We start from the raw sequence: 27,639 nt of genomic DNA, 5'->3' as shown, positions 1-27,639 counted from the left end.
TTGGCAGTTCTGCCATTTGGTCCCAAACAGGAGCAGCCACCTCTGATCTATGCCCCAGCCTCCTGATCAATATGCCAATGCACAAATTCCTGGCCTCAATGTTTTTCTTTTTATTGATATAATAATATGCCATCCACTAAGCAGCTGCCTGTATTCATAGTAACTCACAATGGCCGCTCTTCATAAAAGTGCGCACACTCTTCATTGCTCAGACATACACACTTCAGCTCGCCCTCTTGCTGCACCTAAAATACCCCAACACAATATTTTCCTTCACTTGTGTTACGTTGCCTGTGCGACCATCATATCCCACTCACTACAGCACAAATCAAACAGTGTAATAGAGAGCATCTTTTTTATTTTTTAGCTGTTTCATGTATGAGCATGCTCCCTGGTGACCCAGTTAAGGGCAAAGCCGCCCTGCCATGCTGGAGTGTACGAGGGCCACGGCAGACTTCACTGTCGCTGCCGTACTACTGCCTGTCTACCCGTGTTGTGCCACTGCACGTTCTTCACCCTCCATCCCTGTGCTCCTCACTGCAGCCCTGCGCCCGTACAGACGCCCATAAAATGCTTTTAGGAGAGGGATGAGCTGCAGCGTGCCTGGCAACTACGTACACATTCACATTGACATTTGTGCAAAGGCAGCGTTGAGCAAGGTACAACCTAAAGACAACCGTATACAGTCATATACCTTGTGCACTATTGGCAGCTCAAATGCCCCCCCCCCACACACACACACACACTCACACTCCCATCCTGTGCCATGTTGCGGTGGGGCAAAGGCTACATTTTCTACGACTGACTGAATAAACTGGCATCAAGGTGGAGGATTAGAGGGGGTTGTACAGTCCAGTAATAAAAAACTGTACAACTTGTTGTAATGTTGACATTGAGATGAGATTTCCTTATGAATGACCGTGTTGTGCTCATGTATGTGTGGGTGGGTTTTTGGCACATACATGCACTCTTGCTAAGAAATCCACCTAAGATGCTTTTAGCATGAAAATGATATTTATAAATCCAAAATTCAAGAATGATAAATGTAATTTGTATGCTTCTTTTTGCAGTGATGCAAAACTGATACTGGTCACAGTGAGAGCTCGTGCGTATGTGTGGTGAAGTGTTTGTGGCACAATGACTGTGTGTGTGTATGTGTGTGAGACAATATATGAGTCCAAGGGAGATTTTAACAGTGAATGCATGAATACACTGTAAACTCCGACCCGAGCATTTAGTAGGTGTGTAAAAGTTGATGTTGCTATGCTGAGGTGAGGGGACACATTGTGTGCTGCTGCGTGTTTATTGGGTGAAACGGCATCTTTTTGCTTTTTAAAGGAGGAGTACAGTCCAAACACCATGGAGACGTTAGCCGTCGATTATCTGTCTCTTCAGGATTTACTGTAGCTTTCGACCAGAGAAGCAAATGTCTGGCTCTTAACCGACACTAAGGCTTGAATGTGTGGACGTCTTGAATTACCAAAATTATGACTGTGTTTCTCTCTGCTTTGGATTCACTCCAGAGCAAAATCTGGATTTTTCAACAATTTAGTTTCCTCTTTTTTCCCATTTTTTGATCAACATGGTTTAAACCAGCTCTCAACATCCTGGATTGCAGCTAACAATATACTGAGAGTCATAGGTCTGCAGTTAAATTCATATTAGGGATATTTTGATGAGCACACATTGTAATCCTTGTGATTTTTTTTTTAATGGAAGAATTATGGACTCACATTAGGACTATATATGCAATGATAAAATCCTACGCCATTTATTATATGACAACACTGACAGCACAATTATAGATGCTTCATGCATGAATTCATAAACTTATCCCTGTAATTTAGTTGAACATATCTTGGTATTTTGTCTGGAATTTCTAATAAAATCCACTGGGTAAGATTATTGCATGTCTATAAAACATGTGTTTCTAAGGACTCAGAAATGAGCCCATGTGGTTGAGTAGTTAAAATGTTTTGGATGAATAGATCTGTTTAGTTTGGTTATGAACCTGAACTCAGTTCTGAGAATAAAGACACGCAGGTCAGTGTCTGATCCCGAGCCTCCTCCTTTATCTGCATGTTGTTCACAGTGTGTTGCACTGTCCAGTTCATTCAAAGTTACAGAACATGAATACACACACACATGCCTGCTGCTGCTGGCTTATCAGCCGAAGCCCGGAGCATTTGGGGAGGCTGTGAGCATGACCAATGCATTTTTCTTTGCTAAGATCAGATCCTCGCGAGTCATTCAGCCAACCAGTCAGTCGGCCAAGTGGCCCTGACTCCTTCCTGTCCTTCCCAGCAGCTCCACAGGACCGACGATCCAAGCCGAGGCCTCCGTGTCTTCTCTAATGAAGGGGTGCTCGGCCTGGTACTGGGTGCACATTCCTGGAGTCAGAGTTTTTTTTCTTTTTTTCGCTTTGGCTGGAACAAATAATTTACACGTATACTGGAATCAGAGAGTGAGTACTGTAGGCTACTATATGTGGAGATTCAATTTATGTTTGTCTGCACATTGGTGCGTGAGCAATATTTTTTTTAAATATAGTTTCTTATTAGCAATAATATGAAAAGTGTTGCTGATACTTTCGATTGATTTTGTGACTCATTGCACAGGGAAGCTTTCAAAGGTCAAACTGCTTTGAAAAGATCAGAAAACATTTGCATCGTGTGTTTGTATCTTTTATCCGCTTATATTTAGGATGAAGTAAATGATCTTCAACAGCAGCCTTTTAATAGTTAATAAGCACAGATACAGAGACAGTCACCGTCCATTTGTTTGTTGTTTGGTATGTTTGTAAGCAAGGTTACGCAAAAAACTATGGGAGAGATTACCATGCATTTTTGGTGGAAGCATGGGTCATGGGACAAGAATCCAATTTTGGAGTGGATCTGGAAAAAAGGGAGGATCCAGGATTTTTTTTTCACCTTCTTTAACATTGTGAGATTGGTCATTTTTTCCACATTTTCACCAGGGAACAATTCATTGAATATTTCATGGATCTTGATGAAAAAAATCTGGCATATTTAGAGGACAGATTTCTATGAGTGTGGGAAATCTGGTGCAGCTTGATTGACCTAAATGAGACTGCTGGGCCTTGGTGGAGCCATGAGTGCCATTCCAGTTTGTCAAATTCCAGCATTTGTAAAAAGCATCGCAGTAACAGCACAGTAGGGAAACTCCAGATGAATCTACACACATGGTGTCAATGCAATGAAATTCCAAAAATCATTATCACAGTAGGTATGGGTGTGTACAGAATTTACAATGGAAGAGATCAGTAGAATTATATCTGTTAGAACATTTATATTGTGCTTTAATCATTAGGAACAGTAATAATAAAATACACAAAATCAGGAGCTAAGAGAATGATGATTAGTAATGAAAACAAAAGCCTGTTTGTTTGAGGGCAGAGGTCAAGAAGGAAAGACAGTGATGTGGGTTAGGTTAGGGTTGTGTGTGTGTGTGTGTGTGTGTGTGTGTGTGTGTGTGTGTGTGTGTGTGTGTGTGTGTGTGTGTGTGTGTGTGTGTGTGTGTGTGTGTGTGTGTGTGTGTGTGTGTGTGTGTGTGTGTGTGTGTGTGTGTGTGTGTGTGTGTGTCGTATTAGTTTGAGTGTATTTGAGTTGTAGGAATGAAGGCATTTGCATGTGTTGGTGAGTTGCTGAGCCTAACCGCACACTTGGGCACGTGTGTGTGTGTGTGTGTGTGTGTGTGTGTGTGTGTGTGTGTGTGTGTGTGTGTGTGTGTGTGTGTGTGTGTGTGTGTGTGTGTGTGTGTGTGTGTGTGTGTGTGTGTGTGTGTGTGTGTGTGTGTGTGTGTGTGTGTGTGTGTGATTGTATTTAGCCTGTAATCTTGCATCAGTGAGTGTGCCTGATCCTGTGCCAGCCTTTTAATTTCTCTCGTTTTGGGCGTATCTTACCGAGGCAGATTATTCCAATTATATTGACTTTTTCAGTTTGTTTTAAAAAATGTGTGTGTTTGTGTGTATGTGAGAGAGAGAGTGTGTGTGTGCGACTGTGCGTGTCAGTGTGAGAAACAAAAACAAAAGACGGCTGGGAAAGACAGAGTGAGAGAGGGCCAGCGAGTGCTAGAATGACTGTGGAAATTCCCAATGACTACACAAGAACAGCCTATTTGAACAAACAGCCAAACAGCCGCATACCCATACCTCTATCAACCTCTCCCTCTCTGTCTCACTCTCTTTTACACTTATGTTAGAGGCTGACCTCACCCGCGCCACTGCCAGCCCTTCTCCTCCCAATGGAAGTCAAAATAAATGCCGTGTTGTTGCAATCCCACGTTGAACACGGAGTATCAAGTCTATTATGCATAGCATGTCGGAGTAGCTGGAGGGAGTACAGTGGAGAGATCAGGCGACCTTAGTATGTGACTCAAGTGTGTGTTTGTGTGTATTTGTGTATGCATGCGTGTGTGTGTGTTACAAAGACAGATAAGGGGAAAGCATGTTTGTCTCTGCATGCATTTAAAGAGATGGAGGCCTCATTAAAGGCAGATTGAGACAAATTGTAGTGAGTGACCTTGAATCTTTCTCTCTTTCTATCTGTCTTTCTTTTTTCTTTTATTTCTTTCTATCTGTCTTTTTTTCAGGCTGTCCTTCTTTCCTTCTTAAACCTCTGTCTCAGTTAATCAATATTTCATGATAACCACAACATCAAGCTGCTGTTTATTCATGCTTTTGTGAAATTTTAATATTGATAAGAATACTGATATTTTTTGAAAATTAATTATGTCTTTCTTTTTCATGAAGCAGTAGCTTTTTTAAAATGTTGCCGTCAGGTTTTAAAATGGTGGACAACTATTTTTCAATTAAGATTTTTAATTTTTTCTTTATTTGCCGACATGCACACACACACACAGACACGTGCATGCACTCTGTAGACATGGACGCATGAATGAGACCATATGTCACATTTTTGAGCCAGTGTGATAGCCAATGCAGAGATACACGCTACCAGGTATCACGTCATTCTTGTTCTCAGCAATTTTTGATTATGAAGATAATAAATGACCACCTGTCTTCTGCGTCTCCCTCTTCCTTTTCAGACTGCAGCACAGAGGACGGAAAACGAGAGAGAGAGCCAAAACAAACTAAAAGGAGTGCCTTAGAAGTGGGGAAAAAGAGGAGCGACGCACAATCTACAGCACTTTGTGAACAGGGAAGAAGAGATGAGACCAATGAAGAAGCACAGAGGACGATCCCCGCCGTTAACTCGAGGCAGAGGGGGGAAAAGGAGGGGAGGCTCTCAGCCCCTCCAAGAGAAAGACCCCAAAAGAGTTAAGAGGGAGACACTCGTCAAATCCGCACAGCACACACCCAACACTCCCTCCGCACGCAAACAGAGTCCGCCCACAGCCATCAAGTCAAACGAAGCACCAGTCACAAACAGCAAGAGGGAGGAGTTGACTGAGCCGAGGAAACCTGTGGAATCAGCCGATGGAAAGAAAGCAGTAGAAAAGACAGAACAAGACAAGACAGTGGGCACGAAGAGCACCATGTCCACTGATACTTTAGTGGTTCCTACCTCTGCCCTAGCGCCACTGTCCACAGCTACTCCCCCTCCGATCACTAATCACAGCCCTAGTATAGGCTCGGTCTCTAGCAGGAAAACGGCGACATTTAAGGCTCGTGTCCCGAAGAAGAAATACACATATGAGCACTTTGCTAACAATGCAAATGCCCTGACTACCATTCCTACCTCCAGCCCTGCACTCATACACAACAGTTACTGCAATATCAACAGCAAAATTAATGATAATGTGAATACGCCCAACAATAACTCCAAGAGTTGTAACACTATTAGTAATAATAGCATTAATAGGAGCATTTATGTTAGTACCCATAGTACTAACAGTAACTCTACAAGTAGTATTAACAACATGATTAGCAGTAATAGTAGTGCTGGGAGCCATAATACTTTTATTAATAGCAGTAATAGTAGAAGTAATAATTGCTCAGGTAATCAGCCATCAGTGCTAACTGTGGATAGTAAAGCTACAGAAGAAAACCATTTTGTCCCCATGGAGGATCGGGCCCTCAGGACAGCGGACTCCCAGGAAAAAGAGCCTCAAGCTGGTGAACATGAGTCCGAGGGGGCCCCTAACTCAGTGCGCTCCTCGTCCACTGACACAGCCAGCGAGCACTCAGCTGACGTGGATGCGATGGAAGCAACAGCACCCGGCCCTCATCATAAAGCCTCCAACATCCCAGCTCCCCCCCATAACTCACACCCTGAAGAGGCTGGCCTTACCGAGGGGCTGGCTGAGGCTCTGGCCAAAGGCATGAAGAACCAGAGAGTCCTGGCTCGTCAGAGAAAGAAGGCCATGGAGAGCGGGGCGGGGGGTGCAATGAACCGAGGGCCCAAGGAGAGAGACTCATGCTCCCCGTCACCTTTGTTCAGGCCAGGGGTGGTGCGTCGGGTGAGTGGAGGTACTGTCGAAGTCCAGCTCCAAGGAGAGGGCACCTTTGTTAAATTCCCTTTCCATGGTGGATCCATGATAACATCATCATCATTGTCGGGGGCCGACACCACTGTGGACTTCATTTTAGATGCCCCGCCACCTGGCATGGCACCCGTGGCCGTCGGGACCCGAGTGTGTGTGCCCTTTGCTGGAGAGGATGGGGGTCCTCTCCTGTACAGACAGGGGATTGTCACTCAGGTGGACCCCCATCCCGGAGTCTCATTTCCTTACCAGGTGCTCCTGGGTGAGGACAGAGAAACTCTGGGTAACGATGGGGTGGCAGAGGAGAAAGAGAAAAGGAAAGCTGTGTGGGTGTCCCGACAGAGCCTGAGACTCCTCACCGCTCCCTGGGAGGTCCCACATTTGGAGGGTGGGAAGGCGATAGAGAGAGAACGGGAGAGGGAAAGGGAAGAGAGGGAGCGGATGGAGGAGATGGAGGTAGAGAGGGAAGTGTGCCAGTTGAGTATTGGAATGGGGGTGCTGGGAGGGGGAGCGAGATTAGGCCATGGGCATGCCCATGAAGGGGTTGCAGGAGGGCACCCCTATGTTAACGTACATCCATCCCCCCGCTCTTCCACTGTGGCCTCTGGTGGAGGAGCCAGCACAGCTCATGAGTGTGAAGGGAACTTCTCCGACAGAGAGAGACAGAAAGAGCCCAACACTCCAGACGAAGACGTTGAGGTTTCTCATTTTAACTTGGTCCTAGCAGCTGGTCCCAAGCCACCTGCTGGGACGTCTCAGCAGAGAAACATCCTCTCCAAGTCCAGTGGGTACCCTCCCTCCTCCCCCCACCTCTCTGTTGTACGGGGTCTAGGAACCCCACACCTCTCCCCCCTCGCTGGTCCACAGCCACCCCCTTCCCCTGCCCTACTGGGGTCAGAAATGAAAAGCACTCCAAACCTACCTCCGTCCAAGACCACTCCCACCCAGACCCCTACTCCCACTTCTGGTGGGGGGTCCTCCTCTACCTCCTCTCGCTCCAGGACTCCCCTCTCATTGGCACAGCAAAAATTCAAGAAGGGTGATGTGGTGTGTACCCCAAATGGTATTCGTAAAAAGTTTAACGGTAAGCAGTGGAGAAGGCTGTGCTCCAGGGAGGGCTGCATGAAGGAGTCTCAGCGTCGGGGATACTGCTCCAGACACTTATCCATGAGGACCAAAGAGATGGAGGCGGCTGGGGGAGAGAGGGGGGGAGGCAGCAGCTCAGGGACCGTCACCCCCTCTGACCTGCGTGGCAGAGCCAGTAGTGAGTTTGAGTGGGATGACACATCAAGAGAGAGTAGTGAGACCAGTAGCAGAGGAGACTCCCGACCCCGCCTGGTCCTCCCTTCCCTCCTCCCCCACGAACTGTCCTCACGCTTTGATTTTGATGAGTGTGAGGCCGCCACCATGCTTGTATCGTTAGGGAGCTCCCGCTCCTGCACCCCTTCCTTTTCTCCCATCTCCAACCAGTCGCCCTTCTCCCCTGCCCTCTCTCCCTCGCCTTCCCCACTTTTTGGCTTCAGGCCGGCCAACTTCTCCCCGATAACCGCCTCCCCAGTTCTGCAACACCGGAGGCACAGGCAACCCAGCGGTACGGGGGGAGGAGGGGGAGGGGGCAGCAAAGCAGCAACCTCAGCTGGAGGAGCAGAAAGGGAGAGACACACTTCAGGCATCCAGCCTTCCTTCCACAGTAACCTGACGTTTACGGTCCCCATGAGCCCCAGCAAACGAAAGCCAGATGCACCTCCTCCTCCACCCGTTCCCTCACACCACCACGATTACACACCCAAGACTGAGTTGGACCAGGGGGAACTAAACTCTTTCAGGGTGTTGTCGCCCCAGACACCAGCTTCACATTCCCACACGCACACACCCACCTTCTCCCGACCCAGGGGAGTAAGCACCCCCTCCTCCGGTAAGCCCTCTACTACTGTCTCCCCTCCTCCTCTGCTGGTGTCTCCAACTCCTCCTTCTCCTCTCACTCATGACGGGGGGCCTCGTCGCTTGGTTCCTGTATCCCAACAGGCCTTGCGGGATTCCCCTGTCATAGTGAGGAATCCTGAAGTCCCACTGGCAAAATTTACAGAATGTCCCATAGGTAGAGTAGGAGGAGGAAGTGGAAACGAGGGAGGCACAGATCACACTTCATCCAAAGACATTAACCCAACACCCCTTACTCCTCAGACAATTTCTGGAGTCCAGATTCCCGTCCCCATTAATGCTGCTACAGCCACAGTACCCAATGGCACCGTCCTTTTGCGAAGCCCAGCCCAAACTCTGGTGCTTGTGTCCCCAACACCTTCCTCGCTGCCCACCGCTGACACCCCTGCCGTCCCCCTGCAGGCCCTTTCAGTTACTGTCAGCGCAACAGCCACAGCTCCCGCTCCGAGTAGCACAGACAGCTCCGGGGAGCTAGAGGAGAACAGGGGGACGGTGTTTGGGGGTGAGGTCCAGCAGCCAGTTCCCTGTCACCCTTCTCCCACTGCACTGCTGCCCTTGATCCTCCCAGCACAAAGCCTTCACCCCATCCCACGAAAGGAAATCATCATGGGACGTCCCGGCACAGGTGAGGATTGGTCCATATGGGTCTATTTATGTACATGATGCCAGTGACTGTGAAGGAATGAGGGGAAACCTTAGTGGAAATTTATGAAATGGACTGCGGTTATTTCCAGAAAAGCACAACACAGGACCTATGTGCAATCCAATTGTATTATTAAATGTAAAAGTGGAATATTATCCAATCACTAAACCAAACAAAAAATAATTAAATAAAGCAAAATCCAACAAACGAAATTCACTTTTTCAATTTAAACAAATATAGATTTTAGTAGGTTATTGTTCAGAGCCAATATGTTGAAAATGTATATAAAAATGAAGAATAGCAAAAAATTATTTGAAGTTAGTCGATCTCTGTATAGCATTCTTTACACTTTTAATATAATCCAGTCACATGAAGTCGAACTGTTTTTCTCCTTTTCTGTGTATTAAATATATTTCAGGTTCTTTTTGAAGTTTAATTACATGTCATCCATAGAGTATATACTCACTTGTTTCATTTTTATTAGTATAACTTTATAACTGCTAAATGTTTGTTATCTCTTTGACCTGTAGTGACACACACATTGTAATTTTAGCATGGACAGTTGAAACTCTGTTCAAAGGCCTTAATCTAGTTGCTTAATTTGCATTTGTTAAGGATATAATGGAAACAATTATTTTCCTCTGACACTGAGAATCCACAGACAAATGCAAAGACAGTGCAGCTACGTATTGACAGTAAATATCATTGGAGAGAAGAAAAATTATATTCATTAACGTGACTTTAGTTGAAGCTACTGCAAAAGGCATTAAAAATAAAAAATGAGAAGGCTTTAAATGTATCTTTACAAGTTTTAAATTGTTTTATTTTATAAACAAACACACACACACACACACACACACACACACACACATGGGCAAACACATATGCACAGATTGAGAAAGATAGAGAAAAATACAGACCTTTATAGAAGTTTTAATATTAAATCAACATTTTCCTGGTAATAGTAAATACAAAGTGATTTGTTTCACTAATTATTTTTTTGTATTATCAAATCAACCAACTAAAACATTAATAAAATCTGTTGTATTTGGTTCATCAAATAAATAAATCTAATCAAACCAAACAATCAATCATTCATCAAGGATGTTTTGAACAAAAAATATATAAAACTGCTGTATAATGTTGTTAAATGTTCTGTATAACTTGTCCAAGAACAAATAACACTCAAAGTGAAAGAGGGATAGATTCACATGAGTGTGCCGCAACGTGTGTGTGTAGCCCTGTGTGCATGTGTGTGTGTGTGTGAGTGTCGATGCCCTGTGAAAGAAGCGCCTGTTGGCCAACATGCTGTGGTCCCATATGGCGTCCTCTAATCGTCTGTCCACCGTCCTCATGTCCGCTTGTCAACTGAACTGCTCTCCACGTGACCCACGTAAGCTGTGGACCGGGCTCCTGTGATTGACCACGTCAGGTCCGGTCTTATTGAAATCACTGCTGATGACTAAACAATCAGTAAATTCACACGTCAGCTCACATTACAGTGGGAATAAGCCGTGCCGCTCATGTCTGTAACTCAGAGCAAATGGGAGTTTGGTTCATCTGATGATTCGTGGAAGAGGAATATTTTCTGTCGTGGATCATACAATATTTAAGAGCCAAGTGCTATTATTAGAAAGACAAAATTACAAAAGCATTAATTAATTCTTTGTTGGTTTGCATTTCATTTGTAAAGGAAAAGGGACACATGAGATGAATGCAAAAATATGATGGTGTATGTGTGTGTATGCATCTTAGAGTGTGTTAGAGAGAGAGAGAGAAAGTGCAATAGGAGAAAATGTATGCATGAGCATGCATGCTTTGGTGTTTTGTATTTTCTATAGGGATTAGACTGTATGTTACGCAGGATTAGCTTTGTCCATGACTACCTCTTATATTCCCGGTCCATATAGACTGAAACTTTGTGGCTGAGTGGTGGCAATCAGTCCAACACCACATAGACACGACACATGGACTTATCATAGAAAGGAAAGATCAATAAGAGAAAATAAATACTTTGAAGAAAAGCAATGGAGGCATGATGGAGCTGCTTCAAATCAGTTTTACCAAAGAAGTTCTTATAGACGCCCTGATATTGTCTCTGGTGCTACGAGAGAAATTAACACTTTAAGACCAAACAGGCAAAAGTGGAAATGTAACGTGTGGGCTAGACTTACAATATGTAGGCCAGGTATGGACTGTTTCCAAAAAGATGTGTTTATTTTTGTGTGATAGTGGGATATAACAAATAGGGATTGGATCAGAAAGAGAAATGGGAATATCTTTAGACAGGATGGTAAAAAAAAGACAGGAAGAAGGACAATTCAAATGCAGGTTTTATCTAAATCTTAAATTAATTTCTTGAAAAACTCTGACTGACGTTTTTATTCTAAATATGTGGGTGTGTGTGACTTCCTGACCTGGGCAATTATTATTGTCATGCACACTACAGGTGTGGGTTGAAAAGTAAGCTATATCGAAACAAGCTGTGAGCTGCACTCTTAGCCAGTATAGGTGGGTTGATTTGAAATGTGTGTCTAAGCTATATGTTGTGTCAACGTATCATGTGGGTGTGTGAAGTATTTGTTTCTCAAGCTCCTCTGTGGGAATATATTGTACTAGAGTGTGTGTTCATGTGTGAGAGACAGAATTCATAACTAACTTTTCACTTTCTTATATATAGTATGGACATATAATATCAGTTGGTGTAATTCACTTCACCAGTATACTTTGGACTTTCTGAGTGTGACAGAGAAGTGGACAAGAAAGGGAGTGCTGTCGTTTTGAGTGTACGGTCCCTCCTCAGACCCCCCCCCTCTTTTTAGCAGCTGAAAAGACGCTGAATGAATGAATGAATAGCAGCTTTTTGTGTGAGAGCATGCACACTTGCCTGTGCGCATTTATTCTGAAGATCTCTGAGTAAGGAGCACATGTGGGTGTTCTCTGTGGTGATAAAAAAGGCATGTGTGTGTGTGTGTGTGTGTGTGTGTGTCAGTTCTTGCATATGGACGTAGGAGAGTGTGAAAAACAAGGGAAAGTAAGAATCACAGTGTGTGCGTGTGCATCGTGTGTGTTTGTGCATTTACACATTTGCAGTGTTTGTGATTTGTACGTTTGTGTAGGTGTTGGTGCTTTCTCATCAGCTTGTGAGAAATGAATAGACGGTAAACTGTAAAGATTTTAAGGTGAATTACTGTTTGTTAAAATTACTTTAGATATAGTTTGCGTCAGAATATTTCATTCTAAAATTATAGTTCAAAAAGTGTTGGCTAAATTTTATTCTCCCTGGTCTCTGGGAATAAAGTTGAAATAATGTTGACGCTTCTTGATAAATATGTTCATCTTTGTAATACATTTAAGTAATATTATTTAGTGTACACGTTCATTATCGGTATATATTTGATAATGTTTATCCCAAAAAGTTCACACATTCGATGAGGGTAGAAAAAATCATAAAAAAGGTGATTTATCAACTCATGTGATGACATATTGCACCTATTCAAGGACAGGAAAATCTCTCTGGAATATCAGGCTTTAAGATTTTATTATTATTTTTAAACCGAAAAATTTGATTAGTAAAAAATATGTAAACAATATTTTTAGAAGGTAAGGTTATAAAGTTATATAGTTCTTACACCTTATAGATCATATAGTAAAGTGTTAATTTAAAATGTAAAGAAAATAGAGATCATTTAATATGGAACAGGTTAAATAAAATGTCATATAGTCCAGGAATATGTAGTTGGTGAGTCCCCTGGCTCAGTTCAGTGCCGCAGCTGACGGCCGCACACTTTACAGACAAACCTGCGTAGATGTGCTCTGTGTGCATGTGCTTCCCCACCTGAGACGTGCTGATGCGATAGAAAATGAAATATCTTTTTTAAGCTCTCGCTGCAACTTCTTGTAAAATAAAACTGTTGAAGAGATCAGGCAGCGACAAGGTGAAAGATGACACTGTTTTCATGGTGTCACGTGTATGTTGCATTCTGTGTGTGTGTGTGTGTGTGTGTGTGTGTGTGTGTGTGTGTGTGTGTGTGTGTGTGTATGTGTGTGTGTGTGTGTGTATGTGAGAGAGAGAGTAACCAAGCGTCAATCATTGACTACCGGATATGATGTGTGAGCGCCAAACGTCTGTTGCCATGGCAACACAGCAAACATCACACTGGTGTAGCCTGTATGTATCATAGAATATTCACAAATAGAAACGGCAACCCCCTTGTGTGTGTGTGTGTTTATGCGTCTGTGCTCACATGCTTGTGCGCGTGTAGGAGTATGTGAGTGTGTACAAACTTCAGCATGTTCATATGTGTTTTCACCCCGACACATCAGCTCATTCTTACTCCATCCTGGGTGTTTCACTCATCATTACTTTATAATCCTAGGATTTCCTCCAGGTCAAATATCACACTCATATTTACGACCATTTTGAAAAATACAACTCCCATTACAAGCATTTTTATAGAACATATTTTCCTTTTCGCATTGAGATAAGAGTGTAGCACTCTTCAATGTCATCACTGTGAAGTTAGTGAGGAAAGTGCGTAGTGTGTCCTTTTTATAGAGAGGACTTTGATGACTTTGTCGTTGTGAAAGTCCTAAATGATTCCTGTGTATTTGTTTGACTGGTTCCAGTAGAAACTCATGCGTTTCTTTGTTTGACTACATAGTGATACATGCTCAGCATCTCTTGTTTTGTTCTGCAGGATCATGCCTGTGAGCACATTGATATTTGCAAGATTAATCCGTGAACAGAGCATCTAATCCTACACCTGTATCATCGGAAAATAATATACTATCTTTTTACCTTCAGTCAACATTAAAGACACAGAATATGTTTCAATACATCTCATATGTTGATGCTGCACATTTTGCAAATTTAGTTCATGTCGCTCACCCACACAAACATGCAGTTTTTGCAACACTGAGGAAACATGTCACACTGTCTTAAGTACACGTGAATACACTTTTCCGCACTGTTATTTCGCACTTGAATACGTTTTTTTGCTCCCCCGCTTTCTCGTCTGCCTCCATCTCGTTTTTGAAATTTTCTTTCAAAAACATTATGACAGATTTGTTTTAACCCTTCGCTCCATCGCATTGCAGTGGCTTTGCTTCCCCTCCTCTCTTCATCCTGGTCTACCCGGATACGGATACCCGGGAATAACATCCCCACTCCCTCCCGCCCCTGCTTTACGTAATGCTTAAAGCGCTGCATATCCTCCCTGGCCATGGCAACAACCACATCTGGATCACGCAGCCATCTAGACTGGCACCGAAGCACACGTGAAGCCCTCAAGACTTACCACAAAAGTCATGTGCAACAATAATCCTGTCTCCTATTGGGCAGAGCGTACGTAAGGGAGATTCTCAAAATGCACTGGTGCAGAGGGACTCCTTAGTCCTTAGGAGGCTCCAAGACTTTGACTGCATGCATGTGAAGTAAGAACAAGATTCAGCTTCTTCTGAGTCTCCGTCGAACACACATTCATTGTTTTGAAGATCACAGTCGTCACGTGTTCCTCACATCCCAAAGTTTGGAGTGAATCTTGCCTAGGAATTTATTTTTCTCTCCTTCATCCCACTCTCCTCTTTTACTTTCTCTTCATCTCTAGTCCCTTAGTCTTTGCACTGGTTTACTGGAGCTGCCTGTTTCTCAGCCATTTATCTGCAGAGTAGTAGTGCCCCCAGATGGCCAAACATATACATTACAGGTTCCTCCACAGAGGGTGGAGGGATCTGGATCTTCAAACACTAATCTCTCAAGTTTGTGTTTGATGTATTCTGCTGGATGGTAATTATTCACTGTTGGGAAGAGAGAGTTAAATCTGCTCATGAATCTGCAGATTGTAAAGTGTGTATTGCATCATGGAGATGACAGATACCTATTAATTACTGTTTAATTCCTCTTAGTACTCAGTATTCACGATGTCTTTTTGCAACATACAACAAACTAAAAAGTACCAGTTTCATTTAACCTAAAATGAAAGCATAACAAGGACAAAGGCAGGTCCAGAGTCTTAGAAATCTCCTCTTTGGTTCCCACAAAGTGCTTCCTCTGTGTGTCAAGCTGTGTAAAAATGATTGGTTAAGCTTATAGATAGTGATGGTCAGTGGCAGCCTGGTGACCACGAGCGACACGGGGACCTGTGCCCAACACAGCTGTTGCTATGGTAACTGCAAAGGAACTGTGGATCGAGTTATAATTGGACGGAGCAAATGGTGGGTTGTGGGAGGGAGAGACACAGAGCACAGGGGTGGAAGATGAATTGGGGGATGAGAGAGATCGGATGTGAGAGTGAGTGAAGGCGGTGCTCTGCTCTGCATTTTGCAGGCATATAGGTAACAGAGGGGGAGGAGAAGAAAAAGTTTCTCGAGTGAGGTCACGTGGCGTTTGACAGATTTAATTGGGAGGTAGAGACGTGCATTCATACGCACATTAAAAGCATGAGACCTGTAAGAGGAGACAGCCAATGAAAGCTGCTGAACACCTACACAGATACTGCACTGCCAGCAAGGCAGCAGGGAGAGATAGTCGAGCTCAGCTAGGGGAGGGATTTCTCTTCTGCTGTTTTTTTTTCCAAACCAGTTCTCTTGCCAGTTTTCACCACGTATCTCTATTTTATCTGACTAAGCGCAAAAATATCTGTGGTTTCCCACCATTGTCTTGTGTCTACCTCGCCTTCTCTGCAACGTTACATGCATGAAGTCGACATTCCTGATCTTAACTGTACAATCTTTTACACTCAAACAGCTGATGTGTGGCAATTCACATTGTGTCTGAAGCACGGTGGCCCTGAAGTGCAAATAAAATACACAACAAAATCTGTTTTTAAAACAACATGGCAAAAAAGCCAGCACAACCACAGATCTTACAAAATGTGGACAGTGCTTCCAACCAATCAGTTACGAGCTTTGACAATAGTGGGAGTTTACCTTTTCCGGTGCATTGTTGTTGTGTTTTGTGATTTGCACTTCAGTATATTGCTTGCAAGTCAATCAAGAATTTTGGCGTATTCAAACAGCTAAAGGGAAAGCTTATTACTCTGCTCTGAATAATAGGTCAGAAGTAGTTAATTACTGAGGGCTTGTAATGTTTATGTGTGGTTGAAACCACTGAGTAGCCGCAGTCATCCCTCATCTCCACCCCTGCCCTCTTGCAACCTCTGTTCCTCTCTGCCAAATTGTCCAACTCCCTCCCATCAACATGCTGGGTTTGCTGGATTGACTTGTTGAGAGCTTGGGGCAGTTGTCTTAGTCTCCTACTCTCTCTCTCTTTCTCCTTGTCACTTATATCTAAGAGTTGAACCCCTTCCTAAAAACCCTCTGGTTTTAAAACAGGAACAAACAGTCACACCATATTTTCACATGACGCATGTTGCTTCACTGATGCCAGCGTGCTGAGATAGAGGAAAGGCACGTGAGAGTTAAGTGCACGACTGAGGTGGAGCTCGGGCACATAGCAAAGAAATCTTTTTGTTTGAGATGTCAGATCATTTCTTTGTTAACTCACTTGTAATGTGGGTGTATGATTGCACAGATCCCAATTCAAATGTGTGTGTGTTCTTGTAAGGTTTGTAACCCAGACTGAAGGGGTTAACTCTTTTTACTACTGACTTGTAGTAGAAATTAAGTCTGACAGTTTTGAGTTTGTCTCATGACTTTGGCTGAGAATGTCTTCCTGACTCTTACAGCGTGAGGAGAAACCAGATCACATGTGCAAGTCCTCCCTCTTTGAGTCTTAGTTGTGTTATACTTACCCAACAAAAGTATCTTTACATGTTTTCCCTTTGTCTCTCCCTGTGTCCCCCCCATCTTTGGCCCCCCCACACCCTTCCTCCCTTTTAAGAGAAGTTCTGTTTTCATAAGTTGTTTTCTCTCCACCCACCCACCCACCCACCTACCCTCCTCCATGCATCCCTCCCTCCCCTCTCTGCTCGCCTGCCTCTCCTGCTGAAAATGACTCTCAGTCTATTTTTACCCTTCTCTCCACTCTTTGCCTGTTCCACCCATTTTCCCTCTCTTTTCTGACTACCCCTACTCGCTTGTTGATAACTTCTCTTCTGTTCTGCTTCTCTCTCTCTCTTGCTCTGCTCCCTACACCACTGTTGCATCAGAACATTTTAACTTCTGTCTGAAGGAGGCATTTGCATGATGTAGAGATTAAAAAAAAAGTTGTGGATTTGAATGGGCTTCTTGTGGTGGTAAAATTACATCACTTTGCCTCCTTACTGTCAGCAGAGCTCCGTAAACGCAAAGATATATGGCATTACCGGAGAAAAGGCTTATAATCCTTCTCAGAAGTGGAAATACTGCTGATATATAATCCAGCTAGTGTTTGATCTTGCTTGGAACAACTTTGTAAAAACACTCACGTAGCAGACAGGATGACACTGCAGACTCGTATGGGTGTAATGGGTGTGGATCTGTCATCCTGACCTCAGGGCCTCATCAACATCCAGACTGCACAGAGACCAAAAGCAGCGTGGCAGGGATACTGCAGGTAGCTCACTAGCGCCACTCCGCATCGGATGGTCTCTGCGGGTATTGAATATTGAGCATTTGTAAGGGGGAGGGATTTTATCTGACATTCTGTTAAGCCATTGGTTGGCCTACATCTTAGTGTCCGATTTCCATTGGTCCTTTTAATGTGTTGTTCGCAGTTTACTACGAGCCCTGCACCTATGACATACAATCGGGGTGGGACTAAGTTCTAGAAACACAAAAAGACAGACGTAGAACTTTAAGGCCAACTTGTGTTTTTCGTGTATTCGCAGTGAAGTCACCTGTGGTTTGTATAGATCAGCTGATTGGAGATAACTTCAGTTTTTGAGTTGACAGGAGGAGCTGCCCCCCCCAGATAAACATTTGCATATGACTGGCATTCCAGCGCACACGCCGACCAATCAGAGTCCGCGGCGGGCTCATGACGGGAGGCCGCGCTGGCCAATCAGCGAGCGGCAAGCGTGGAGGGAGGGCGGGACGAGGCTGGGCGAGGTTGACAGGACGGGGAGGAGGAGGAGGAGGAGGAGTGGGGGGGGCGAAGAGTAGAAGGGGAAGGGGGTGGGGGGCGGCAGCAGCAGCAGCAGCAGCCCAGTTTACAACAAGAGGAAGAGGGAGGGAAAGAGAAAGAAAAGGGCCGAGGCTCAGCGAGGCACCAGCGGGCGGATCACCGGAGGACACTCGGTTGCGGGAGTTCCGTGGAGCCGAACCACGAGCTCATAACTCCGGGTGCGACTCCGCGGCTTGATGTAGTCCGCACCGAGTGGCGGCTAGCTAACCCGGACCTCACCGACTGCTTCTCGGACCCCAATACCCCCGCGTCGGGTGCTGTGCTCGGGCACCTTCTTCACCCACCCTTACGAGCTTGACCGAGGAGGAGGAGGAGGAGGAGAGAGAACCACGATCTATCCCCGTTTCCTCCTCTTATCACCGACCGGAGCTAAGAGTCCTCCGCACCGCGCTCGCGTCCATCGCCGCCGCCGCGCTGTAGTCTCGTCCCAGCCGCTAGCTAGGCGTCAGGTTGGTGGTCAGATCGGCCAGGTAGGACAAGGGAGCTGGTGGTTTTGTGTTATTTTGTACTGGGATGAGCTAAAGCCCTTTAAGCTAGTAGGAGGAACGACAGCGTGCGTGTGTGTGTGTGTGTTTGCTCCCTCGGTGATCAGCCTGGTGGATAACCACTGGGTGATGGATGAATGCACCAGATTCACAGTCACACACATCTGCTTCTGCCTGGTAAACAGGGACCGACCCAAGTGGATCGATCTCCTCTAATTGGTGATTCTGCGTCTTGGCAGGTGCATGGTTCCAGTCCCGCGTTGAGAAAAGAGGGAACTAACAAGTTAGCATTTGGTGAAATGCACTTGTCAAACAGTCCTGGTGGTGTGGTGGATATCTTGGCCGCCAGTGCGTGTGAATACGCTTGTGTAGTTGTGACATGAGAACAATTGCGTGTCTTTTTGCCTGTATGTGTGTGTCTGTGTGTGTGTGCGAGTGCTGCACGACCAGGGGCGTTCCCGAGAGGTTCGTCCAATTTGGAGATCTGCACTTGAGGCTCCGGTTGTTTGCAAGAGACGGTTAAATCAGACCCAATGTGCTGTATTACATGATCCAGCTTGTGTTTCTATAACCACACAGTGTGCTCTCTAATGTAATAATAACCAGACCCCCCCCAAAACCCCCCCTTCAACTCCACCAGCCCCCTCCACGCCACTAAGTTAGATGCAGCACTTTGCCTGTGATCGCCCCCAATTGTGCTTGTTGCAGTGCGGTGGTCCAGCCTGATCGATACGGTGCCCTCCTGCCGCTGCCCTTGAGCACTTCCTCTCCGGTGCTCCCCGAGCTTCCTGATACCTGCACAACCCACCTGCCTGTAGCCCTCGTTTCACCACAGACCCCAAGGTTTGACTTGGCCCAGGAGCACTGCGCAGTTACCGGTCGCCAGTGTTAAATCCAGGCCGTGGATCGGACTCGAGGCCTCGTTAACCCCGTCATTGCCAAGCTGCTGTACTAATGTAAACAAACAGGGAGAGAGGGCATCGGGGGTAATTAGACCAAAGGGAAGAGGGTCGTTGCCTTCGCTTAGAAGCATCTTTTCAGTGCGTCGTCTAAACACTGTTTCGTTATGACAACTTGAGCTTGAGATTCCTGTGTTATTGGGATCGTTTGTTGTACATTTTGTCCGGTGCCTTGCGTTTTGTAAGATTGCGGCATTCTGCGATCCGGAGTCTGCCCCTGACACACATTTCATTCGTTTTTTTATTCGCGTTGGAATAAAGAAAGGACGCCTCTTTATGCCACATTTTAAAAACCCTCATGGTGCATCGGGGTGATGCAGTAATAATCGTGAATGATGATGACTGCAACCTGTAGGGGTGAGACGGATACAGACACCACTGAGCACCTGTCGTCGTCTGTGAGTTCATATCAGCCCGAGGTTTTTGGATTAATCATGTTGCCTTACCTGGATCCCTGTGTGTTGTAGAGGAAAGATTTTTTTTAAAGGACATATCACTGCATTTTTTTTGGAGAAGCATCAAGGATTTCATTGCACCATGTTCTCATCAGAGAATCCTCAGTATCTCCGCCAAGGATTAAGCATGTTTGGTTAGTCCATGTCACTTACCTACACTGTAATTTATGTCAAAACTATACATGTGTGTTATTATTGTTTACTCGTTTCTCAAAACAATCCCTCAGCGTTGAGGCAACTTAATGTTTTCGATGACCTAAAGGGGATCAATACCATTGCTGGAAAGTTTTCAATAATGGAAATAAAGATTATATCACTTAAACAGACCTCTCATTCATTTAAGAGGTTTCAAAAATCTTCTGCTCTCTGTCCAGTGTGTTGTGAGAACAAAGAGTCCTTTGGTACATTTGCTGCTGCTGGATTATTTAACCACTGAAGTCGGTGGAGGTGTCCTACTGTGGTAGTACTGAAATGATTCATAGATCTCAAAAACTGATATGGATCTTTTCTGCCCGGTGATTAATAATATTTACTTTGTTTATACAACATTAAATAGTCCCTGGTTAGTTGTGTATACTCCACACTGCCTGGCTCTAGTCTATGTCTTCATTGTCCTTTTCTTTATTTTTGCTCCCATCAATTTGAGATGATAAAAGAATGCTGGATAAAAACTTATTTTTAAAATGATGAGAGCTTGTGATTTGAGTAAATAATAGTTTCTGTGGGAGTGCTGCATTGAGGGTCCTGGTTCCCTAAAGAAGGAGATACTCTCTTGAATGTGATATCTGAGCAGGGATCATGAAGTTACAGACCTCAGATGGTGCTGGTTGTTATTAACAGATAATACTGTTTTCCTCTGCAGTGTGGACCAATGTAGAGCCCCGGTCAGTTCCAGTCTTCCCCTGGCATTCATTGGTCCCTTTCCTGGCACCAACCCAATCAGATGCTCCTTCTCTGCCAGGGGAGGGCCAGCATCCAGTGAACCACCCCCAAGCAGCCAGTCTGAAGTCAGGTACAGAATATCTTTGCTGCATTACTGAAGGTACAACATGTCCCACCATCAGTTGTATGTAATATTTTGGGAGATTTAATACTGTTTTGGGTAAAATGTGTTGCTTAATTTCCCCATAAACAAGTCTGCATCTCTTTGTTGTTTTTCCTCAGAATGTCAGGGGGTGGCAGCGCTGTCACAGGAGCCTGCAGAGGCCCCTCCCCCTGTCGAAAGAGGTCCCCCGCCCCGACCTCCCCCCTCCTCTGATGAGCCGCCTCCAGAGAAGGAGAAAGGAGAGGCAGAGAGGGAGAGGCCTGACAGCGAGACCGAGAGTGATGTTGATGACATGTTAGTGCAGTTTTTTTGTAATACAGTGTTTTTGTTTTAAAAAGCTATAAAGTTACATGAACATATAAAGACAGTGCACATGCACCCTCATACGTTTGAAGTATATACGAGCAGTTATGTATTTGTCCAAAGCAGCCATCATAATACTTTTCTGTGTGGCATTGTGTACCCACACATACAGTTGGGGAGTGTGATAATTTCTCTATCCTCGCACTAATTTGGGCAGAAGAGCTCAGTGCCAGAACAAAGCAGATGGGAACAAAAGCATTCCATCTCTGTGCTCAATCACTATATGAAAGGAAGTGGCCAGGCTGTCAGCCATTGAAATGGATGAGCTAACTGCTGAATCTGCTGATGTATCTCATGGGAGATGAACTATTTGTGCTCCATGTCTACATCCAATAGACCGTATGTAAAACCCGATTTGAAGTAGAAAACTGCTCAGTTATTAATATTAAAGAGTAAAAGAGAGAGCGCTGTTTTTATGTGGAAGGCTACATGTTTTTTATTGATATCCAGGGAAGGTTATAAACACAGATGGTTTCTTGTCTCCCTTCAGCTTCCTTCCAGGAGTTGTACCAGAACCGCCTCTCGCTATATCACCGGTAAAGAGGCGCACTCAGTCCCTCAGTGCGTTGCCCAAAGATGGAGACAAGAGCAGCCCTGGAAAGGTAGCTCTTCCACTGCTTTTACCAGAACATCAAAATTCTCAATGTTCCTTTTGAGTAAAATATGTAATGCCTGCCTGTCTTTGTTGTTCACTTGCTCAGAGGGAGAAGGACCACATCCGGCGACCGATGAATGCATTCATGATTTTCAGTAAGCGCCATCGAGCATTGGTGCACCAGCGGCACCCGAACCAGGACAACAGGACAGTCAGCAAGATTCTCGGGGAATGGTGGTATGCCCTAGGACCCAAGGAGAAACAGAAGTACCATGATTTGGCTTTCCAGGTACAAATGCTTCTGAATTAACCAATATTTCACGTCCTATATTTTGACCTGTACTTCCACTTACGCCCTCCTTCTTGTGCCCTCGACTTCCCCCAGGTAAAAGAGGCCCACTTTAAGGCGCACCCAGACTGGAAGTGGTGCAACAAAGACAGGAAGAAGTCCAGCTCCGAAGGCAGGGGAGTCCCAGGGGGCAAAGATATCAGAGAGAGGAGCATGTCTGAATCCACAGGTTGGTATTTTCAATCACCTTTCACGATGAGACCAACACACACATACATTATACTTTTACAATAACATTATTTCCTCCAGCCCTTTAACAGTCCTCCTCTCACCTCCTAATAGAGCCCCATTCTGTGGAGCTGAAGGGAGCTGGTCCAAGTCTGGTTGCTGAGAGGAGTACAGGAGAAGGTCATGTGGGCCAACTGACTCGACCCCGAGCCTTCTCTCAAAGTGCCATGCACAGCCTGGAGCGGAGTGACAGGGGTAATACACAGGCTCTGGCAGAACTGGCACAGGTAAGAAGACATTAGATTAGCATGTGGAAAGTTGAATGTGTAACATGCTATCTGCCATTTTGCAAACAAAATAGTGTCAGTCTTCACTGCTGGAGATAAACAGCCTTTAAGCTTGCAGTTATAGCATAAGATTTTTTTTTCCCGAAAGATTTTCTTTTTACAAAGAATTAGATTTTTTTTTAACAGTGTGGCAATCGTGACAGTAATATTACATTTTTATATTTTATATCAAAATATCAAAAACGCAAACAAATTGGCTTCATATAAATAAGAATCTTCACACAAGTAGTAAAGCCTGGTCTCTTAAATCTGTTATCAAGAATCTGATTAGGTCTTTTATTTAATGATTTCAGATGTGTGGGGATGGTGGCAGCCAGTTTTCCAGTCATGCCCCACCCCGGCCGCAGTCCCAGCGGGGGGTCAGTGAGGACATGACTAGTGACGAGGAGCGCATGGTCATCTGTGAGGAGGAGGGAGATGATGATGTCATCGGTGAGAAATCAGACCTACTCCACTCTTTGTTTGTTAGAGATATATTTTTTCCTGTTCTTCTATGCATGAATGCAGCATTAGGGTATGTTTCATTTTTTTCACAGAGGACCCCTATCCTAGCACCTCCATAGACCTCAAGTGTAAGGAGCGGGTGACTGACAGCGACAGTGATAATGGTTCTGCAGACGAAAGCGATCGAAAGGTAACATTATTAATTTGTCATTTAAAAGTTGTTGCCTTCTATGGTATTTTTCTTTGCTCTAAATATGTTTCTGTCCCTCTGCCTTTCTCCTCAGAGAGTTTTTGCCCCAGTCATCTGCTCCACTGCATCCTCCTCCTCCTCCTCACACCACACACCTCATGTCCGGAGTGTCTCACTGTCCTCTTACCCCTCCAGCAGGCGTTATGATGAGGGGAGATCAGGGGGGGGTGGGTTTTCAGATCACAGGAGGAAGGAAAGGGGAGAAGGAGAGGGTAAAGACACATTTGGGGGAGAGGGAGGAGGAAGAGGAATACAAGCCTCCTCTCTGTCCCTCTCTTCTGGCCAGTCAGTCATTTCCACTTCTCCGGCTGGAGGGCATCTGTCCTCGTCAGTTCACTCACTGGGCGGGAACCCACTACTGGGCATTGGCGCCGTGAGGGTGGCGTCTACGGTGGTGACCAATGTAATGCGTCCTGTTATCAGCACAGCGCTCCCCATCGCCAGTAAACCCAGAGATGGAGGCTCTTCATCCAGCCCTCATCTGGTGGAGAGGAGGTCCCTGACCCCCCATCAGCAGCCGCACCTTCTGATTGGTTCAGGACCAGGAGGTGGGGTCACAGGGGGTGGGTACTACTCTTCTTCATCACCTAGTCCTATAGGTGCAGGCATAGGCCCAGGTGGTGTAGTGACTAATTTGGTGTTAGGAGGGGCTTTGTCTGCTCAACCCGCTGTCCAGCTCTTCACCTCCTCCCCCCACCCGCATCCCCTGCATCATCAGACCCATACCTCCACTGCTATTTCAGCTCTTCATAGCCAAAGCAATGGGCCCCTGTCGATGCCCATGATGCAGCCCCAGTTCCTTCCTGCTTCCTCCCTGGCACCCCCTGGGGGTAAAGCCATCACACAAGTCCAGTACATCCTGCCCACTCTACCTGCCAACACCAACCCCAAGAGTCCACCTCAGCAGCTCAGCCAGCCAACCAGCATCTTCAACCTGCCCACAGCTCCACCCACACACATGTCTCTGGCCAATGGAAAGCAGCAGGGTGCAGGTTCACTGATAGGATATACGTCCAGCCCCGCAGTGGGAGTGGTCAGCCCCGGCCCCCGAGGTGAGAGCTTTAGATCATCACTCATGACGATGCCTCAGGCACACATTGGTAATCAATTACATAGGTTATTGTGCTGACTCATGATAAAAGGCTCATCCTCTCTCTCTCTCTCTCTCTCTCTCTGTTCTTGCCTCAGTGCAAACACAGTCTCCGGTGCTCCAGGGTAAAATGCTTGTTCCCATGGCAACAGTACGGACTGCACCAGCCCCTGCCCAGCAGTTTCCCATTGTTGCTCCGCCTCTTCCTGTCCAGAACGGCGCTCAGACCGGAAGCAAGGTCAGTGAGCACTTTACTGGAAACACGGGCATGAGTACTTTAGAATTGTGTCCATTTTGTTTAAATTATTTCTCATCACTGACTAGGCCTATTCACATTTTTGTATTTGTCCTTCCTTCATGGCTTTCTCTCTTGATGCCTCTGCAGATCATTCAGATTGCGCCAATGCCAGTAGTCCAGTCCCAGCTCCAACAGGGGGGGGCAGTGCACCCTGCCAGCCCCTTTCCTGGAGCAATGGGCACAGCTGCTGTGATGGCTCCAGGATCAGCCCCCTCCCAGACTGTACTCCTGCCACCACCACCCACCAGGTAGAAAACACACAGAGACAATTAATATGGATTATTTACCACTATGGAATTGTCATTTTGCACGTATCATATCTGGTGCTAATTAAAACAGACAAAGACACGGCTTTGGTACTCCATAATAAACAGAAAAGTAAGGGTATGTTTTCAATCATGAAAATTTGTCATAATTGGCTGTGTATGATGAAATAGTTGAAAGCCAGAATTTAAACTAGATCTGTTTTCCTTTTTACAAACCTCCCTGTGCCTCAAGTTTGTCTTATAAATGTGTGTAATCCTGACTAATGAAATGGATTAAAAGTTACTCTTGTGTGAGGAGCAGTGAGGATAAACTGTCAATGGTAAAATGAGTTTAATGTGTATTTTGGCTCATCTTCCTCAATAGCTAAGTTTACTTACTGACCTCTGTTTTCCACTTTTGCTATGTTCTGACGAAGAGCAGGAAAAAGGATTTTCAAGTTCCATTAACATCTGGACACAAGAGCTCTCTTTATTACACTCATGTTTAAGTCCACATATTACAGCCTTTAATGGAGTCCGATGTTTAAAAGCCTAAAAGCTATCTCCTTTAGGCAGACAGAGGAAAATACAGATGAACCCAAAACCCCCTTCAGCTTCATTGTCTGAACGGAGCTATTAACAATGACTGTGTGCCAGTAAAGGTTGACTCAGCCATGACTAACACACACACAAGTACATTACACTTCAGGATATAACAGTTATGCTATAGCGCTTCTCTTATCCTGTGTACATGTTCCATAAATCCTTCTGCATTAAGAAAGTATTTCAAGTCATGGGCAAACATTTGAAAAGTTGGATCTGCACTGAGCCCAAAACGTCAATTTAAACAGATAATTTAAGATTTTTGCTAATTGCTGTTCAGCAGGAGTCCCGCTCAGTTGTCTGTTCCTTGTGGTTCATGGATTAAGTTCAGCCACATTCTGGTACTTGACTGAGTTTAATTGGCATTAATGAAACCAAACAGCAGGAAGTTGTCATGGCGGTGGTCCGGACTTCTTAAAGCATAGCGAGCAGACAATGTGAGAAACAAAAACTCCAGCAGGGGTGCATCTGTAGCGGTGCAGCTCTATTCTGGATGAGTTAGTCATGGCGCTGGTGGCCCAAGTTTGTCTCTGACTGCCACCCCCACACTACCTCTCAGCTTCTAAAGCACACACACACACACACACACACACACACACACACACACACACACACACACACACACACGCACACGCACACGCACACGCACACACACACACACAGAACCTATAGCACTAGTCATTGGGTGCTCGCTGTGATGTACACTCACCCACTGACCCCACTGCAGCACTTCTCTTTTTGTCCTCCTCTTTCTTTCTAATCATGTCTCTGTTCCCGTCCTCTCTGTTCTGCCTCGTTATTGTACTCAAACACCTTCTGTCGCTGCTGCTACACCTCTCGACATTTTTCATTCTCCCTCCTCCATCTCTCTTTGCTGCCTTCGTCGTTTTTCTCTCTCCTCTAATCACCCCTCTCCTGCTCCTGTTCAGGATCACCTATGTCCAGTCCACTCCAGGGGTCCCATCCACTCTTCCTCTGGTCTCCACAACAACAGGCTCCTCTTCCACCCAGCAAGCTATGCCAGTGCCTGGATCTGCATATGTTCCCTCGTCCTTAGCAACACTTGGGTTTACAGCCATTGCACCACCTGGCCAGACATTGGTTCAGCCACTGATTGCAGGTCAGTGCCTCTGAATGATGACTTCACAGCTTCTGTTCTTTATATGTGAAGTGTTTGAAGGTATTATATAAAATGTGCTTAATGAAAGGCCTTTGGGAAAAATCTATCTCTCCAACAAAGATATATTTAGCCTCCTGTCAAATGTTGAAGATAGTTATTTGATACCAATGTAAATACAAGGCTCATTAAAATCCCAGTATATATGATCTTATAATATGTAATACTCCACCAACATCCAGATTTTTACTTATATAGGGGATACCAGTTATATAGTGTTTTATAGACAAGTCAAGTTTATTTAAATAGACAACTATAGACTTGATTTGCTTCAAGTTAACAGGCAGATACACAACAAATACATGATGTAACTCAATTTGTGAGATACATTAGTAATAGTTAAGTGAATCTTTAACCTGTTTTCACAAAATCTTAGGTAATCAGTAGCTATTAACGTGTTTATCTCTTTAAGTAGATCAACACTGTGACAGAAAGACTAGTCACACACCTGACACCTTGTTAAACCCTCAATCATAGGAACAGATTTGTTATGTTTATTACTAATGGAGAAGATATTTATTCATGTCTTATCACTGTACGTGTTAAAGAAAATAATATTTGGCCTCCTGTCTCTTTCATCCAGGTCAGCCACCGCATGTTGCCACAGCTCAGTCTCAACAGCCCCCCTTGTCAGCCCCTACTTCCGGCTC

The 27,639-nt window shown here is 45.1% G+C and overlaps 1 protein-coding gene across 1 annotated transcript in view; it reads left to right on the top strand.

Annotated features, from left to right (window-relative positions):
• cicb (capicua transcriptional repressor b) overlaps positions 1–27,639 on the top strand; it is a gene marked incomplete in the record, with an annotated part of 32,640 nt that overhangs the window by 1,279 nt on the left and 3,722 nt on the right. Inside the window, 13 exon segments of the mRNA XM_061080680.1 lie at positions 5,068–9,031; positions 20,878–21,057; positions 21,180–21,354; positions 21,914–22,025; positions 22,125–22,307; positions 22,404–22,536; positions 22,650–22,822; positions 23,176–23,314; positions 23,419–23,516; positions 23,611–24,628; positions 24,765–24,904; positions 25,052–25,212; positions 26,742–26,756. Coding sequence (XP_060936663.1) covers positions 5,191–9,031; positions 20,878–21,057; positions 21,180–21,354; positions 21,914–22,025; positions 22,125–22,307; positions 22,404–22,536; positions 22,650–22,822; positions 23,176–23,314; positions 23,419–23,516; positions 23,611–24,628; positions 24,765–24,904; positions 25,052–25,212; positions 26,742–26,756 — 6,368 coding nt within the window.

Source organism: Limanda limanda, chromosome 11, assembly GCF_963576545.1.
Source record: "Limanda limanda chromosome 11, fLimLim1.1, whole genome shotgun sequence".
Lineage (NCBI taxonomy): Eukaryota > Metazoa > Chordata > Actinopteri > Pleuronectiformes > Pleuronectidae > Limanda > Limanda limanda.
This window is presented reverse-complemented; position numbering and strand designations above follow the sequence as displayed.